Genomic DNA, 18,937 nt, shown 5'->3' on the forward strand with positions numbered 1-18,937 from the left:
CAGGCAAGGCAAGACTTTCAAGAGGATGTGACATCTAAGCAAAGGACTAAAGCAGAAGTAGAGTTATCCAAGTGAGATGGGAAAAACAAGAGCATTTCAACAAGAGAACTATGCTGGAAAGTGAGAAAATCTTGTATATTCAAAGAACAGCAAAACATTAAATGTGGCTAATGAAGTAAGCAGGAGCTATTTTGTGTGTAGATCTTTTAAGACAAACAGAAGGATTTGACCTTATCTGATGATCGATGGGAATCTACTGAAGTATTTTAAATCAATTTTTTAAGATATCATATGTGCAAAGAGTATAAACTTTAAAAGATACAACAAAGTGTAAAATTAAAGTAAGTCCAACCACGGCAACTCAACTGTTCCACTACTATCTCCTAACCGCTTTTACCAATTTCCTGTGCAACCTTCCAGAGACATCGTCTGCCCATATAGGCACATATACGTGTTTGTGTTTGCAGGTATGGTGGAGGGGATGTTTCTCCTCTAAAGGATACAAGTGAATGAAATGACATTAAGTTGCTAAGCAAGATCTTTTTAACAGCAAGGTAAAGGATGGATTTGAGAAGAGCTAATTGGAAGCTAGGAGCAAGCTCACTTGTAGTTTGGGTTCCTGTGTCTGAGACAGTATATTATATTCTAGTTACACATGGAGAAAGTGTGGCGATATACACACACAGACACACACAGACGCACACACACACACACAGACACACACACACACAAGACATATATATATATAGAGAGAGAGAGCTATCAGGAGAGAAGACAAGACTGGAAGTCAAGGTCAAGATCTGGGAGCCTCAAGCAAAGAGAAGGTAATTAAAGCCATGGTATCAGACAAAATCACCTAGGGAGAGGGTGCAGAATGAGGATGAAAAAAATAAGATCAAGGCATGGGGAACTTCAATATTTAAGGGACAAGTAAAGCAAAGAGATTGGAAAGATCACTCAGAGAGGTAGCAGCAAAACTAGAAGAGGTTTGGAGAGAGATGAACGTTGAGACAGTGGACAGCAATCACTTTTCAACACACCTTCTGTATTTGAGGTAATCTTCATCTCCCCAAGATGGAAGCCACAACTCAGATTTCCGCATACTTGGCGGCCAGTCTATAGACTTGTAACCTAGGACCACCCATTATGGGAACTTACACAAAACTTCAATTCAGAAGAGAACTCATAGTGAATGAAGCAAGGTTGTGAAATCTAGCAAGCTGGTTGGAGAGGGTGTTAATGCTTAGGACAGTAGCAGCGGCACAGGTTCTGAGTATGGTCCCAGGTTTCATCAGTGAACAGTAGGCAATATTTGTGTGAATTGTAGTGTTGACACCGAGAGGTCGTGGGATCTGTACTCACGTGTGACTTGTGGGTCCTGGCTGAACATCATTTAAACCTGTCCTCACACATTTACTGTGAGCCACCTAACATTCTTCAATGTATTCCTTTTCTGCTTTAACTGCCAGAGTGGGTTCTGCTGTTTGCAGCTCTGATCCCTGATCAATACAATGCAGTGTCATGAAGACAAGGTAAAGAAGTATTTCAAGGAGGGAGTGATCAATAGAATTAATTGCTGCCTAGAGGTCAAGCAAAATGCGGGCTGAACGAGGTCTGATTTAACATTATAGAAGTTATCAGTGACCTTGGTGAAAGTAGTTTGGAGGGGACCTGGGATGAAAACTCTAGACTGCTGTAGATGGAGGAGAGCCTCTGACATGAAGAAATGGAGACAGTGAAAATCAATCACACCTTTCAGAAATTTGGATATAAAGGGGAAGAAGGTTAATAAAACAAAATCTGGAAGGGATGTGTGGTTAAGGGAGATACGTGAGCATATTTCTACGCTGATGGGAAGGAGCAAATGGAAATAAGTTGAAAACAGAGTTTGAGGGGATAAGAGATGGAATAAACTTCCTCTGAAGGCAGGAAGATTCAGTCCTCAGATGGACCTATTACTCCCAAGAGAAAGGGTATCTATTCCACTGAGACTGGAGAGAAGGAAGAAAGAGTAGGCATGAAGCATGTGGGTTTATGTAAGGGGAGCAGAAGGGGGAGGAAGTCAGTTCCTGTTCTCTGCTTTGCTGCTCAAGAAGTTACCTGCTGACAATAAGAGAATGGGTGGAATAAAAAATTTGCATGTGGGGCGCCTGAGTGGCTCAGTGGGTTAAGCCTCTGCCTTCAGCTCAGGTCATGATCTCAGGGTCCTGGGATAGAGCCCTGCATCGGGCTCTCTGCTCAGCAGGAAGCCTGCTTCCTCCCCCCTCTCTCTCTGCCTGCCTCTCTGCCTACTTGATCTCTCTCTCTCAAATAAATAAACTCTTTAAAAAAAAATTTGCATGTAATGGTGAAGGTTTACTATAGTCATTGTAGGAAATGAGAGGAAACTAAGCTGGGATGCATAGTAAGATTACTCAAGCAGAGCAGAGCACCCAGCAGGGTCGGCAGCCATGCTCACACAGGTCTACCACTTGACATTTCTTTTTTTAAAGATTTTTAAAATTTATTTATTTGACAGACAGAGATCACAATTAGGCAGAGAGGCAGGCAGAGACAGAGGGGGAAGCAGGATCCCTGCTGAGCAGAGAGCCGGATGCGGGGCTCCATCCCAGGACCCTGGGATCATGACCTGAGTGGAAGGCAGAGGTTTCAACCCACTGAGCCACGCAGGTGCCCCTACCACTTGACATTTTTATAACACTTTGGTTCTGGTGTACGTCTTCATATGTAATATATGTTAATTCTCACAACCCTATGACTTAGGGGGCACTTACAGAGTTACCCTATTTTCACAGGCCAGGAGCCTAGATGAAGTTAGGAAGTTTCCAGAATGTTTGCGGTAACTTCGTAGCTTGCAAATCTTGAATAGAATCACTTCATATAACCCATGGTTCCTCCACAATCTGGGCCCTATTTCAGCAGTCTGATCTAACACCTCTGGCTATAAACCTCCTGTTGCAGTAAGAAACTCCAAAATACATCTTGCTCTTTCTCTTTCCTCACTCTTCTGCCAATCTAAATTGGATTCACTTTTCAAGGCCCAGATGAAGTCCCAACTCCTCCCCAGTGTGTCCCTAACCTCTTTGGCCATGGGGATTCCATCTGTTTCTACTTTGGCACTTTTTGTCTGGGCTTATTCATGGCAAGTTAGTAGCTATTTTGGCTGAATCCAATTTGCTTGAAATAAAGGAACAGACAGGCTCATTTGAAAGATTGCCTTGTCACGTTGGATTTGAAAATTCATCAAGTTGAACAGCACTCATTCCAAAAAGGCAGATTAGTATTTTTAAATATTAAAAACTAATTTAACAAATATATATTTATTTTGCCAAAAACAAGAGTTTCAGTCATTACAATATAAATTGATGCCTATTCAGAGTTATTAATCTAAACATTACATCAGTGCTTTCATGAAAGATATGGAACCATTTCAACTTTCAATTGCTTGTTTATACAAAAACCACTGACTAGGGGCGCCTGGGTGGCTCAGTGGGTTAAAGCCTCTGCCTTCGGCTCAGGTCATGATCCCAGGGTGCTGGGATTGAGCCCTGCGTCAGGCTCTCTGCTCAGCAGGGAGCCTGCTTCCTCCTCTCTCTCTGCCTGCTTCTCTGCCTACTTGTGATCTCTGTCAAATAAATAAATAAAATCTTTAAAAAAAAACAAAAAAACCACTGACTAAACTAAACTGTTAAATTTGACAATTTTAATCAATGTTTAATGATGATTAGGAAGTATGACCTTACAATAACTCCATACCAACACACATATATGGTCTACAATTTCAGTTCCATTTCTTCACTATCACATTCTTATTTAAGGATATGAACAAACTGTAAAAACCTGTTTGGGAGCACATTCTTCGTATCAAAGAAAAATTACTTGGGGGAAAGTTAAAATGGAATAAAAAAGTAAAAATGAAGATATTCTAATGTACTATAAAATCCCAGGAATCTATTTTTATATCATACCAATGAGTAAGAGATGTAATTTAGAACCATAATGTCCAAACACATGAGACTCTTCTTGCTCTGGAACATTGGCCCAAACAAGCCAAGTCCTTTCCCATAACATATCTCAAATCTCCCATTTCTCTGTCAGGTTCATTTAATTTATGCCTAAATGCTTCCTGCAATCCACAGCTAGTGCTACCTCCTAAAAACTTACTCTTATATCCATTCATGATATTGATAATGAAACTACATTCACTTCTATGTCTATTACTTTGACTGTGTCATTTCATTTTTCTTCACAGCATCATATCTTCACAAAGGATCCCAAGCAGAATCTCAGGGCCACTGAATCAAAGTTAGATTTGTTTCATTTGTACAATTCTTACACTTTTCTAGCTAGACTGTTCCCTGCCATTAACCATGCTGAAACTTTCGTCTCCTATCTGCAAGCCTTTTTTCAGATATCCTTGATGCAATGTGATCATCTTATTTTATACTGGAGTTGGTTCTTCTTGGAAGCAAAATGAATACATGAAAAAAGGAAGAAATTGCAAAGGGAATGTTATTAGTATTTTCATATCAATCAAGCATTTGTTAATTGACTTCCAAACTTTTAACAGATTTAACTAGAACACATAGCTTGGATTTTTGGGGGGAGGCTAGATAAAGCCTGTATTTATAATATAATCTCTAAATTATACCTGACCTTAATGTGAGTTGCAGAAGTTTCATCAATTAAATTTTTAAAAATTGTGAATCATGTGACACCCCACATATTTCTTCACGTGAATTCTTTTCCAGGGCATAAGATCCTCTGATAAACCACTGCTTCATATGAGATACCTATAAATGATCTACAATGAATTGCTTAATTCTAAGTAGACATTTTCTTCCTAGTATTAATAAGCAAGTACATGCAAATAATTACTGGGTATTTTATCCTACTATTCATCTACAGAAAAATAACATAAATTTTCACTGTTAAAGTTTTATCATATAATTTGCAAAATGAGGATGAATTATGCATATCCATATCTAAGAACTGGTTAGACTGTTATTCAGACCAGAAAGGAATTTGGCATAAAGTCATTTGGTTCTGGAAATAATCCATGGTAACTTAGCTACTGAAGTAGTTAAAGACCTCATTAGAATTGGCTTAAGCTATAAGATAATATCATCATATGGACTCCCAGAGTATTTTTGCCTCAAGTCTTCAATAAGCTTAGAGTGAACATCTTAGTTCCAAAAATAAATTCATGTTGCATGAATTGACTGACATAGTAGTAGTAATAAACAATAGTAATAAATATAGGTTTACTCGCAAACTTTTACCAAGGACTTATTTTTCTGGAAGGCATTTTTCACATACTTCATCTTATTTAATTTTAATTGACCTCTGCTTTCCCAACCTCATAACACAAATGTGTCCATTTAAGAGATGAGGAACATGAGGCTCAGAGATATTAAGTGATTTGCACAAATTCTCAGTTAATAAATTGCAGAGGTAAGAATTAACCCCAAGTCTTCTTATGCAATGTTCTTTCCATAACATCAGAACTTCCACCCCTTGTGAAAACTGGAAAGATGTGGATTTGATCCACATAAACATTTTACATTCGTTTGTCTGCTAATCTTAAAATCGCTTCTGACATATATTTTTCAGACATCATTCTAGGTAGCTGCTCCTACAAATCAGCAGAGTATCCATCAGGGTACTAGACTGACTCTTTTGCAAAAGATGGGTATATAAAATAAGTATTTGTTTGCATTTACTTTCAGCATAATTGAGCAGTAAAGGCGTGACAAAATGATAAATACTTTTTAACATTGGCAGGTAACAAATGTTTCTTGCGTACTGCAAAGAAATGCAAAGGTAAGCAATCCAGTGAGAATAGGGGGCCAAACAAAACTCAAAATCATACGAGAAATGTAATAATGTTACAGGCCATGGATACAGATTTCCATGCCTGCTGATGAATTTGAGGGTTCCTTTCAATATTCTCCCTATATTCCCCCCCCCCATATTTCTGAGTGTATACTTCTGAGTATACTCCTGAATGTTTCTATGGGTTCAGGATAAATAAACATATAGCTATCACTGCCTATAGGCCTGCTCGTGGGCATCCTCTGGGCCTTTTCTATGTTCTTGGAGTCTCTGGCAAAGGTAGTACATATCCCCATGTCCCTACTTCTGTCCCTTTAAAAGAGCTCCCATTCCCAAAGCTAAAAAACTCTTGAGACATCACACAGCATCTTCTTCAGACTTGAATAGCATGTTCAGAGCTACTTGAAAATGAAAAAATGAGACAGGAACTTATTGCAGTGAGGCCAGCACAGGGAAGACAATGAACTAACTCTCAAAGGCTGTCTTTGAAGTACTGAAAGTACTTCCAGGTTTATACAAGGCAAATGAGGGACAAAAGTGGGTAGATATATGCAGGTGGGCAGCAAAGGTCAGATCCATCATTGTCTTGGGGTCAATCATAGGCAGGGGTCTTGCTGGCTCAGGGCAGTCCTTATTGCTTGAGAGGGTAATTTTAGTTCCCATCAGGAGAGGCTTTGCCCTCAGGGTCTTTGGCCTGAGCCAAGAGACAACCTGGGAAGTACCCAGCTAGAAAGTGTGAGGTCAGAATGGTGGCAACTGAAGTCCTCTTTCCAAAGTACTTGTTCTTTTTTTTTTTTTTTTAATATTTTATTTATTTGACAGAGAGGAATCACAACTAGGCAGAGAGGCAGGCAGAGAGAGAGGAGGAAGCAGGCTCCCTGCGAAGCAGAGAGCCCAATGCAGGGCTCAATCCCAGGACCCCGGGACCATGACCTGAGCTGAAGGCAAAGGCTTTAACCCACTGAGCCACCCAGGCGCCCCTCAAAAGTACTTGTTCTTAACCCTATTTAATACATAGATGTATTAACTGATGACTGAGTCATAATTTCTTCTTTATATAGCATGCAAAAGTGATCATGAACTCCAACAGACTTAAGCATGAATATTTTCTAGAGTAGTGCATTCTTTGGTAGAAAAAAAATCAGCTGACCATGAAGTTCACAGAACTATGTTCCTTTGTTTCAAAAGGATAGTATACGGGTATCCCTGATTGTTCCTTCAACTTCCTTTGCATGAGAATATCGCTAAGAAGTAGTTCAGAGAAGTGCACCCATGATTATGTTTGATTTTAAAAATTTAAGTCCTCCCTTCATATCAGAGGAGACCCTGGTTTCAAAGAAAAAAATACCCTTGTCCTCCAACTTAAATAACTTAATGATGTTCAGTTTACAAATGAATAGAAATTGTTTTTGAGTCAGCAAAAGCTGAAGTATCACAGAGAGTAAATGACTATTGAGCCCAGAAGAACTGCTAATGCAAGTTCAAATTTAGATGGGTCACTTGATAGTGATTTCCAAAAGTTTTTTACCAAAGTTCTCAATGAGAGAAGGAAATTATTTTTATGAAAAATAACACACACACACACACACACACACACTTATCTCCTTAGCATAGCAAACATGTTAAATAGATGTTCTTTAATGCCTAAAAACAGTCATGTTTCCATAGATGGCCTTCATCATTATGCTGACGTATACTCCCTCTAAACCTACTTTCCTAAGGGTTTGATCACGAACGGATGTTGTACTTTGTTAACTGCTTTTTGTGCATCTATTGAAAGGATCATATGTTTCTCAACCTTTCTTTTATTAATGAGGTGTATCACATTGAGTGATTTGCAAATATTGAGCCACAACTGCAACTCAGGAATAAATGCCACTTGCTTGTGGGTGAATGTTTTTTTAAAGTATTGTTGGATTTGGTTTGCTGGTATTTTGAGAATTTCTACATCTATGTTCATCAGGGATATTGGCCTCTAGTTCTCTTTTTCAGTGGAGTCTGTAATCTGTTTTTGGTATTAGGGTAATGCTGGCCTCACAGAATGTATTTGGAAGTTTTCCTTCCTTTTCTATTCTTTGGAATAGTTTGAGAAGAATAGATATTAACTCTTCTTCAAATGTTTGGTAAAATTTACCTGTGAAGACATCTGGCCCTGGACTTTTGTTTATTGGGAGTTTTTTTTATTATGATTCAATGTCCTTGCTGGTTATCAGGATAGCATATTAATTCTGAAAGCTGTTTTAGGAAGCAACTTTTTCACTAGGTTGGATGAATAGATGATGCCTTTAAAAGTCCAATTCAAACAAGATGGGATTGGGAGGGAGACAAACCATAAATGACTCTTAATCTCACAAAACAAACTGGGGGTTGCTGGGGGGAGGTGGGATTGGGAGAGGGGAGGGGGTTATGGACATTGGGGAGGGTATGTGCTATCGTGAGTGCTGTGAAGTGTGTAAACCTGGCGATTCACAGACCTGTACCCCTGGGGATAAAAATACATTATATGTTTATAAAAAAAAAAAAATGGAAGGGGAGGCGAACCATAAGAGACTATGGACTCTGAAAAACAACCTGAGGGTTTTGAAGGGTCACGGGTGGGAGTTTGGGGGTGGTGGGTAATAGGGAGGGCACGTTTTGCATGGAGCACTGGGTGTTGTGCAAAAACAATGAATACTGTTACGCTGAAAAAATAAATTAAAAAAAATATAGAAGGCAGAAAAAAAAATAAAAGTCCAATTCATATTTGAAAACATCAGAGATGCTTTTGCTCCTCTCTCCCTCTCTCTCTTTTTTTTTTTTTTTTGGTTAATTTGTTACTGATATGCTTAATTTTATTTGTTGACCCAAGTAAGCCAAGACATTACTCTGGGTGTGCCAGTGAGGGTGCCTCTGGATGGGATTAACATTTGAATTGGTGGACTGGGGAAAGCAGGTTGCTTCCCTAAACTGTTCAGGCCTCATCTAATCAAAGGAAGACAAGAATAGAACAAAAAGTTGAGTAAAAGGGATATTTTGCCTGCCTGACTGTGAGCTGGGATATTGTTCTTCTCCTGCCCTTGAACTGGAATTTACACTATTGGTTCTCCTGGTTCTCAGTTCTTTGGACTTGGACTGAAAGTATACCATGGGCTCTCCGGATATACAACTTGCTGACTGCAGATCTTGGGATCTTCTCAGCCTCCATGAGCCAATTCTTTATAATCAATCAATGTCTCAATCAATCAATCCCTCTCTGTCAATATATGCCCTATTGGTTGATTTTCTAGAGAACACTGATTAACACGGGAATCTTGGGCTTTTTTTTATTTAAGAAAATCTACCATAACACACTACAAAGACTGCATCATTAGCAATAATTTTGAAAGCTACAGTGTCTGCTAGAATTCCCTAATTAATCCCATAGGGTGCAGTCCTCTGGTTATTTATCCCCACTCTGTTAACAGGCCTCCTGTTAACTCCAGTGAGGAACTGTGTGCTGGTTTTATAATCAGAGGACTGAGCTCATTCTGCATCTTTCTCTTCATATCTCTTGGAGCAACTCTGGGGTTATCACTCATCTATTCTTAAAGAAATCCTCTCAGAGTGCCTCTATTAACTATATTCCATAGTTAATGATATGCAGGTACTGGCAATGCCAGTAATTCATACTAAATGAACTATTCGTGAAGTGGCAATCAGCTGAGAAAGAGAAAAAAGAAGGAAGGAAGAAAAGAAGGGAGGGAGGAAGGAAGGAAGGAAGGGCGGGCGGGTAGGAGGGAAAGAGAGAAAGTTTGTTTTCCCATTGTCTTCCTATATGGGTTATTTACCGTGGTTTCAGCTCATTACAGATTCTCTAATACCAATGAGCTGCTTTCTGGATGGAGTACAGATTATTTTTCCTTTACAGAAACATTCAATTTGTAAGGCCAATTAGCTGCTTTAAAAACCATCTCTAAAGAAAAATCTATATGCTATTTTTATACATAAAAGTAAGAATTAGATTAGGTATCTAATAAGTAAATTAAAAGTGTAACAATTTAAAAACACTGAATTTATAGATAGATGATAAGAATTTGAACACTAGGGGCGCCTGGGTGGCTCAGTGGATTAAGCCGCTGCCTTCGGCTCAGGTCATGATCTCAGGGTCCTGGGATGGAGCCCCGCATGGGGCTCTCTGCTCTGCAGGGAGCCTGCGTCCTCCTCTCTCTCTGCCTGCCTCTCTGCCTACTTGTGATCTCTCTCTCTGTCAAATAAATAAATAAAATCTTTAAAAAAAAAAAAGAATTTGAACACTGGGTTACTGGGTAAATGCTTTTGGGCAAAACATTTGATTCCCAAGCTCTCCAGTTTTCTTAACCACAAAACAGGATATTATAAAAATGCGTCCGTCATAGGACTGCTGGAAGAAATCAGATGTTGTATCTAGAAAGCATATTAAGTGTCTCTTAAGAATCATGGTTATTAGTAGTAGGTGATATTTTTTAGTACAGCCCTATTGACAAATAATGGCAAGAAAAAAGAACACGAAATAGAAAAAATAGGGAAATTACTTGTTTTCATTAAGAGTTATGCTCACGTTACTTTACTTCGTACACGGGCTAGAATTTCCCAAAATGCAGAATAAGAAACAATGGAGAAGAGGAAGTATCCTTAGCCAAAGTATTGCATTACAAAGACAGGAAGGCAATGAGAGGAGATAGTGTTCTTTTGATAACAGGTTTAAAAAAAAAAAAAAAAAGGAAAGGCAAAGAGAAAAGAACAAAGAAGGTAGATATTTAAATATAATTTATAATTTATGTTTGCAGGTGTGACATGCCTGGCACATAGCAGCTACTAAACAAATGTTTATTAAGATTCTAATCTCCACATTCAAATGGCATTTAAATTAAATACCATCTACACGTCAGACATTTAATGTTCAAGTGAATTGCTTTGCAAATTGTGGATAGAATTAAAATCTTAAGCAAAAATTAGAGTGTACAGTAAAAGCAAGAGAAATAGGGGAAATTTCTGGAATTTGTGGTCCTTTCAATATATGCATGCCATTTATCAGTACACATACAATAAATAACAAGTGTTTTAAATTAATGAATTCCTTCTCTTGCACCACTCAAAATAATTTTTAAGGACCAAAACATATCAATTTAAACAACTGAATCCCTTTTTTACCTATAAAAAATATGACATTTATGCTATATGACAATTAGCCTTTCTTTTACAATATAAGCAAAATTCAGTAAGTTCAATGCTTGTCCTCAATAATTCTTTAGTGATGAGGTAGCCTAAAGGTGCCCATCTGTTCAGCATATCTAAGCATTTCAAACCACCAATAAATAAATATTTCTCAAACTCTACACTATCTCTATTTTAGAAGTTTAGGAGAATTCAAGGAAAGCAAAGTCTGTGACAAGACACTAACAGGTGGGAGAAATAGAAACACACACACACACATATATATATATGTGTATAATAACTGGTTCATGTCCAGTTATCCAGTTGTAATACACTTTCTTATATACTGTACTATTTATTAAAAGATTCATATATATATACACATATATATAATATGTGTGTGTGTATATATATGTATATATATATGAATCTTTTAATAAATAGTACAGTATATAAGAAAGTGTGTTACAACTGGATAACTGGACATGAACCAGTATAGAACAAGGTGCAAATTCTTTGATCAGATAAAATTTTAAAATAGATTTGAGAAATTAAATCTGTGTGCCCAGTTCATCAGAAAGTCTTCAGAAAGAAAAGAAAAAGTAAGTAGTGTAGAAGTATAATTAAATCATGGATAGTCAGACCAAAAAGCAAAAGGTATTTCTGCCAGATCACAGAAGTTTGCCACAGCTACCATAATAAAGTACCACAAACTGCTGCCTTAGGCAACAGAGATTTATTGTCTCACAATTCTGTAGAATAATGGTCCAAAATCAAGGTGCTAGAGGGTTGGTTCCTTCTGAGGGCTATGAAGGACAGTTTGTTCCATGCCCCTTGCCTGGCTTCTGGTGTTTTGCTGGAAATCTCTGGTATTCCTCAGCTTGTAGCTGTATCATCCCAATCCCTGCCTTCATATTTACCTGACATTCTCCCCTTGTGTCTGTGTCTACATTTCCCCACTTTATAAGGACAACTGTCATACTGGAGCATGGTCCCATGTTTTTCCACCAGTATGATTTCATCTTAACTAATTATACTTGTAACATTTCCATTTCCAAATAAGGTCACTTTCTGAGAGACTGTGGATTAGAACTTCAATATGAATTTTTGAGAGACACAATTCAACGCATAACACAGATGAACTGTCCTGAGGAAAAGAAATAATTAAGAGAGCTAAAGGTGACCTGCTAAGGATAAATGGATGCATAACTATGTAGGGCCAGGCAACAGAGAGCCTTGAAACCTTCACCTTAGCAAAGGAACTTGATGTGTTGAGCAACAGGTAGACAGTGTGGGCTCTCAAATAGAAAAAATGGTGTTTTGTAAACATTAATCTGGAGAACGGTCCCAGTGAGTAGGAAAGGATGAGACACTAAAGACAGAATAACTAAGTAGAACGTGACATGAACTATGCGGCAGCAGCAGTCAGAATGAAAGAGATTAAATGAATCCAAGAGAAAGTGGTCTATCAGTAAAAGAATATTCCTTTAGGGGGGGCGCCTGGGTGGCTCAGGGGGTTAAAGCCTCTGCCTTCGGCTCAGGTCACGGTCCCGGGATCCCAGGGTCCTGGGATCGAGCCCCGCATCGGGCTCTTTGCTCCGCGGGGAGCCTGCTTCCTCCTCTCTGCCTGCCTCTCTGCCTAGTTGTGATTTCTGTCTGTCAAATAAATAAAATATATATTTAAAAAAAAAAAAAAAAAAAAAAAAAAAAAGAATATTCCTTTAGGGAGTTCAGATTATACCAAACAATTTCCTATATTTTTGTTAATTTGAAGAAATGTCTTACAAACTGATTTCAGAGTTCATTAGCATCAACTACCAATTTCAGTAATTACATGTGATATGCAACTATATGAATGACTCAAGCAGAATTATTTTCCTATTCTTGGTGTTGTGCCAAAGGCTTGGCAAGCAATAATGCCAATTATTTTAAGGGGTATGGAAATCAGGAAGAAGCTTCCTCAACATAATGCACTATTGGATTGACACAGAATAATCCCTGGCAACAATTATGTGCTGAAGAGAAAAAGTTAGCAAATGAGTAACTTCTGAAGACACTCTCTGAAATGGAATGCCAAGGTGGTCCTAACATAATGAATAGTGGAATGTCAAGAAGTAAGATACAGTCAAAACATCAAAAGCTCTTACAATTTTCATTTTAGAATTAAGACATGTAGCCAAGAACCATTCTGAAAAACATAACGGCCAACCTAATTTTTGACAACTTTTATAGACTATATGTACTGACGAGAGACCAAATAAAGGGGAAGTACTACATGGAATGGATGGAGATGAAGATAAAAATTTTTAAAATAAACATGGTAAATATAGAGTCAACAAGAAATACAAAGTGGGCCTATATACCTTAAAATATTTCAGATCCTTTATATCTAAAAGGTGGACAAGACATCCAATCATAAAATTCAATGTGCTCCCAACTGGCTTTTGTCATCACCCTCGCACCCAACTTGCCGTTGCTAATGTCCTCAGTGTCATCCATAAAATTCCATGCAAAGGACATCTTTCAGTCTTCCTCTCTCTCGCTCTCTAATAAGCATTCCCCTTTCTTCTTGAAATTCTTTCTCTTGATTTCTGTAACATTGCCTTCTTTTCTTTCCTCCTACATTCTAGCCACAGCTTTGCTGTCTCCATCACATCATCCTTTCTATAAAATGCTCAAACCCTGGAGATTTTAAACCTCTCTAGGTAATCTCTTCCAGTTCTTCAACTAACATGTACATGCTCAAGAATCCCAAATTTAAGTACAACTTAAACTTCTATGAATTCCACATCGAAGTATATTCAGCTGACTACTCAACTGTTATGTCCCATAGGTACCACAACCCAAAAGGATGATCTTCCCACCTGGTCTGTTTCCTAAGTAAGCAGCACCGACATCTGCCTATTGCTCAGGCCAGAAAACTGAGTATCCACCTGGAAACCTCTTTCTTTATCATCTCCTATCACTAATTAATCAGCAGGAATGGTTTTACCTCACGAATGCGTCCACATCTCCATCACCACTTTCAGTGTAAGCTACCACTTCTCCCATCCCCTAGCTTCCCACATCCAGTTTTATCTTCCATTCAGCCTGAAGCTGATTTATTTAGAACACAAATGTTATCATGACACTCTTCTGCTTAAAACTTCCATTGCCTACCCCCTTGTTCTTAGCATGAAATCCTTTCTTAGGCCTTACTGTGTCCTTCAAGGTCCTGCTGCCCTTCATCCATCCATCAGGCACCTCTCCCTTTGCACTCTGCCTTCTACCCATTCTTACACAGTGTTTCTCTCCAGCTGGAGGCCTGAAGGCATGCTAAGTCCTCCATTAGGAAATTCCCTTCTTTCCCTTCTTTACCTCTATGCCTAGCTGATGTTTACTTAATCTTCGGATTTCCAAAGAAACCTCTATTTTCTTCAAGCACTACCACCTATCCAGATCAGCCCCTGTTAACATATTTCTCTTCAGGGCACTTGCCTCATGTGCAATTAAATACTCTTTGGTGTAATGGCCCGTTTGTCATCTTTCTTGCCTGAGACACAGTATGAGTCATGTATATCTTATTTACTGCTTCACCTCTAGCGTAGCCTTAAACAAAGTGGCATTTAATAAATGTTTTCTAAATGAACAAATGAACTCCAACATTTACCAGTGCTATTTTAACCCTTATCAAGTAAACTGTGGTAAAAATCAATAGACGCAATGATGGTCATATCATTAAAACAGCCCCACAGATTCAGTAAACAAAATTTGCATGGTTTACAAATTATCACTTGCTTATTTTTATATATGATTACAGGTCTAATTTCTTAGAGGGCCAGAACTTTTTAAGACCACATGTATAATTGCAAAATTTTTTTTAAAATGTTGCTTCTAAGAAGTCAAACATCCTTAGAATTAACAACAACAACAGAATGAAAAGGAAAACTAAATTTGATCAGAATAGTGGGAAAAAACCTCTTAACATGAATAACAAAAGTTATAATATTAGAAGTCCTCATTATGAAAAATTCATGACCTCAATAATATACTAACCAGTTTTTCCATCATTTTCTTTACTTTTGAAGATTTTATCTTTAAAAGACAAAGAAGTAACATAAAGAAGAATTAATATACCATTCTTCAGTATGATCCATTCAGAATGGAAAGTAGCTGCCAATTTGTGCTACATATTTACAGGTGAAAACAATGATACAGACCTATTTTTAAAGACTGCATTGAAAAGTTATTTAACCTAAATCTCTGGCCTCTTTTCCTTTTTTTCTTTTTCCTTTTTTTTTCGAAATTTTATTTATGTATTTGATAGACAGAGAAAGAGGAGGAGCACAAGCATGGGGAATGACAGGCAAAGGGAGAAGCAGGCTCCCCACTGAGCAGGTAGCCTGATGTGGGACTGGACCCCAGGACCCAGGGATCATGACCTAAACCCAGGGCAGACGCCTAACTGAGTCACCCAGGTGCCCGGCCTCATTTCTTAATTTCTTTTCTGTCTCAATAAATAGCAACATCATCCATGCATTGTTCAAACTCCAAAACTTGACCCCCTCCCTCTTGATCTCTCTTCAATTCTCTTCTACAATAAACTGTCTGCAAGTTGTTCACTCTATTTTCAAAAAATACCAAGAATATACTTCCTCTTCACCTCCTTTATCATTTCCTTAATCCACATCACCAACATCTTTGCCTAGACTACTGCAATAGCCTTCCAGCTGGTCCTCCTATGTCTGCTTCTGTTCTCCCCGCTGTATTGAATCCCATAATCTACAATTGTGTTAATATAAAGCACTGCACCATAGCTATCCCTTTTCAACACAAGTGTTATCACTCCCCTGAAATCCTCATGAGCCTCTCTACATTACCTGGCCCTTACTTAATTCTTTAATTGCATCTTAACTGATTCATCTGCTCCATCACTTTATCCTTTCTTTCAGTTTCTAGAACATCCAAGCTAGTTCCCACGTAGGGTCTTTCTGCTTGCTATCCCTTCTCTTTGGAATGCTCTGTTCCAGATCTTTCTGTGGTGTTTCCTGGTCATCAAGTCAACTGTCAACCCTCCCCCCTTATGCCTCATAGATTTTCCCTGATCCCCGACCATCTCATCTAAATTAATCCCTAGTCAATCTCTATCACATCATCTTGTTTCATTTTCTTCCTATTATATATTACCTGAAACTGCCTTCTTTATTTCTATGGCTACCCTCTCATTCTCTGTTTTCCCCTTAGAATGTGAACTCCTGAGCACAGAAACCCATTCACCATTCACTATCCAGTACCCAGAAAAGTGTTTCGTACACAATAGTTGCTTACTAAATATTTATCGCATGAGTAAATATACTTAACAACAACCAAAGAAGTGGCTCCAGATGAAAATAATGATCATAAAATTAAAATTCAAAAAGAGGTACCACATGAATTTATATCATGTGGTTTCATATTACACACTTAGACAATATCAGTGGAGCTTATTACATGTTAGAGATCTCAATTATTATAATGAAAAATACATTATTAAATAAGTTTAAATCATTTGTCATATAAAGCCTTTCAAAATGAGGAACTTTAAATAAATCTGCATTATAAATGGGGAAGAAAAGACATGTCCTTCTTTCAGTAAAAATATGGTCTCTGTAGGACTGAATCAGAAACATTTAATAAAATACTTTGGAAAAAAATGGTCAATTTTTTAAAATAAATACTGACTTTTAAGGCAGAGAAAAATCTATTGAAAGCTAAGAGAAATAAGAGAAATTGGTTTCCCCAGGGCCAATAAATCATTGTGTAGCTAAACAGAGGCTGACAAGTCTATTCCTTGGAGGTTTTCTGTCTCCAAGGACCAATGGCACATTCTTGACATTTAAGAAAGGTAAGTCTAGAACCCTCCCTATGTCCAAACATGACAGTCAGTGTCCTTACTTGCAAGACCCACTAGCTAATCACATAATTAATGAGAATCATTCAAATCTGTGCCTCTGGGAAATAATAAATTACTACATCTCATGGACTTCCGAGGTCTTCATGAATAGTATTTGTGAATGTCAAGGCCCCCTCACAGTATTTGGACTGTTTCCATGAGGGGATAAATTACCTTGAATATTAGTTAATATTCTAAAAAATAATTAGAAATCATTTACTCCACTGGAGTTATTTACTAAATACCACAGAGCATGAATACAACCACTGAGATTACTTACAGCAGTGGTGGGTACTTTGTCTTCCCGTTAATTGATTGCTTTTGTTAGACAACATTGTCTGGAAAAATCTGACTACAATTCTAACTGCAAGCCACAGTAATCATGTCAATATGTGAACTATCTGAATATCTAATTATGAAAAAAAGAAGGCAATTTCACAGTGGAAGCATTATTTTAATTCAAGAAACCAGCCATATTAACTTATTAGTCTGACATATAGCAGATAGCTAAAAAACTTTAATTTGAAAGATAATTATTTTTAGCTGATTAATATGCTTCAAATTAAATTCACTGCTTTTAATGGGCCCATCAACTTGACAACCTGGGAAATTAATAAATTTTGCATGCAGTAATCCTAGGAAATTTATACAGCTGAGCTACACATCATTACAAGGATTACCTTCACAGTAGGCATTGTCCTCTCGAAGAGCCCTATAACCATCTCGACAGCTACAAACAGCCCTGTCATTCAGATTTCTGCAGACAGAATTCTCCATGCAGTTATGCTTTTCAGAACAAAAGTCATAACCTACAAGAGAAAAGAAACTTATTAAGGTAAATGAAACTATGACAAAGCACACAACTTTGCCGACGAAATACTCTCTTTGATTTGGAAGCTTTTCTCCTTAAATTATTTTTTACATTGATATTTTCATTCAGTGTTAGAGAACCACATTTTATGTGTACTAAAAGTGTTTCTTCATGTTTAACTCAGTTTTTTTCCTATTTCAAGTTAATTCTATGTCTTCTTTGTTTCTGACTTTATGTTTTCTAGTCCCTGATATTTGAAGTACAATCCTCCAAACATCTGAAACAAAGATTCTTGGAGTCCAAAATGAAGATTTACAATATAAAACATAACCCAGTGAGAAAGTAATCTGAGAACCAGAGGTTGAACATTATTAATACCTGTGAATAGTACAGACCAGGCCAGATAAAATACGGACACTGTATATTTAAGAAAGAAAAGAGCCTGATATCCTTAAAAAAATCTGTAAATGTGCTAAAAAAATGAAAATTACATCACTTTAATTTGTCTCTGGAAATCTGCACAGCATCGGATGTCCACTCAAAAGAAGGAAAAAAATTATGAATAACAAAAATTTCAGATTCCAGAATCTTTATGAGAGGATGAAAAACTGGAACATTTTATGAACAGGGTTACCAGTCATGTGTAACTCCTCAGGATCTCCTCGGCCTGTATGAATTCCTTGTTCAAAGTTCATCTAAGATGCTGAAATGAAAAGCTTAAACACTGGAATCCATATTGAATGGAAATTGGATGATTATATATCATTCAAACAATTTTCAAATTGCCTGATGCGTAAGTTATCTATCTAGTTTTACATCGTCTAATGAATTGCAATTTCAGTCCATGTGTAAAAGAAAAAAGGACTAGAGAAATGTATTTCATGTCGCTCAGAATAAACTTATCTGCCTATAGCCAAAGAAAGACTTTCACTTCAGCAAAAGATAAAGATGAAAGTTCTAAATCGGCGCATCTTACTTGCAAGCAAATTACCATAGAACACTGTGATTTAGTGGAAGGGTGAACTGAGCAATACCGCGGCCGGCATACACCATCTTACAGCACGATGGTTGGTGTCAGTTCTAACTGGCTGGTGTCCATAATGACTCTTTGAATATCACCCCAGAGTTAAAGCATATACCCCATGGATTTGCAACTACCATGTATAGTAAGCAGTGGTATGGACAACTTAGTAAGCCTTAAGAGGGGTGATGCTCTCAAAATTCAACGA

At 37.7% G+C, this 18,937-nt stretch overlaps 1 protein-coding gene across 5 annotated transcripts in view; it reads right to left on the bottom strand.

Moving 5' to 3' along the window:
• NELL2 (neural EGFL like 2) overlaps positions 1 to 18,937 on the bottom strand; it is a 414,049-nt gene that overhangs the window by 165,534 nt on the left and 229,578 nt on the right. For all 5 annotated transcript variants that reach the window (XM_046012522.1, XM_046012521.1, XM_046012520.1 and 2 more), the window contains one exon: positions 17,578 to 17,706. In XM_046012522.1, the coding sequence (XP_045868478.1) occupies positions 17,578 to 17,706 (129 nt within the window). The remainder of the gene's footprint in view (positions 1 to 17,577; positions 17,707 to 18,937) is intronic.

Source organism: Meles meles, chromosome 7, assembly GCF_922984935.1.
Source record: "Meles meles chromosome 7, mMelMel3.1 paternal haplotype, whole genome shotgun sequence".
NCBI lineage: Eukaryota > Metazoa > Chordata > Mammalia > Carnivora > Mustelidae > Meles > Meles meles.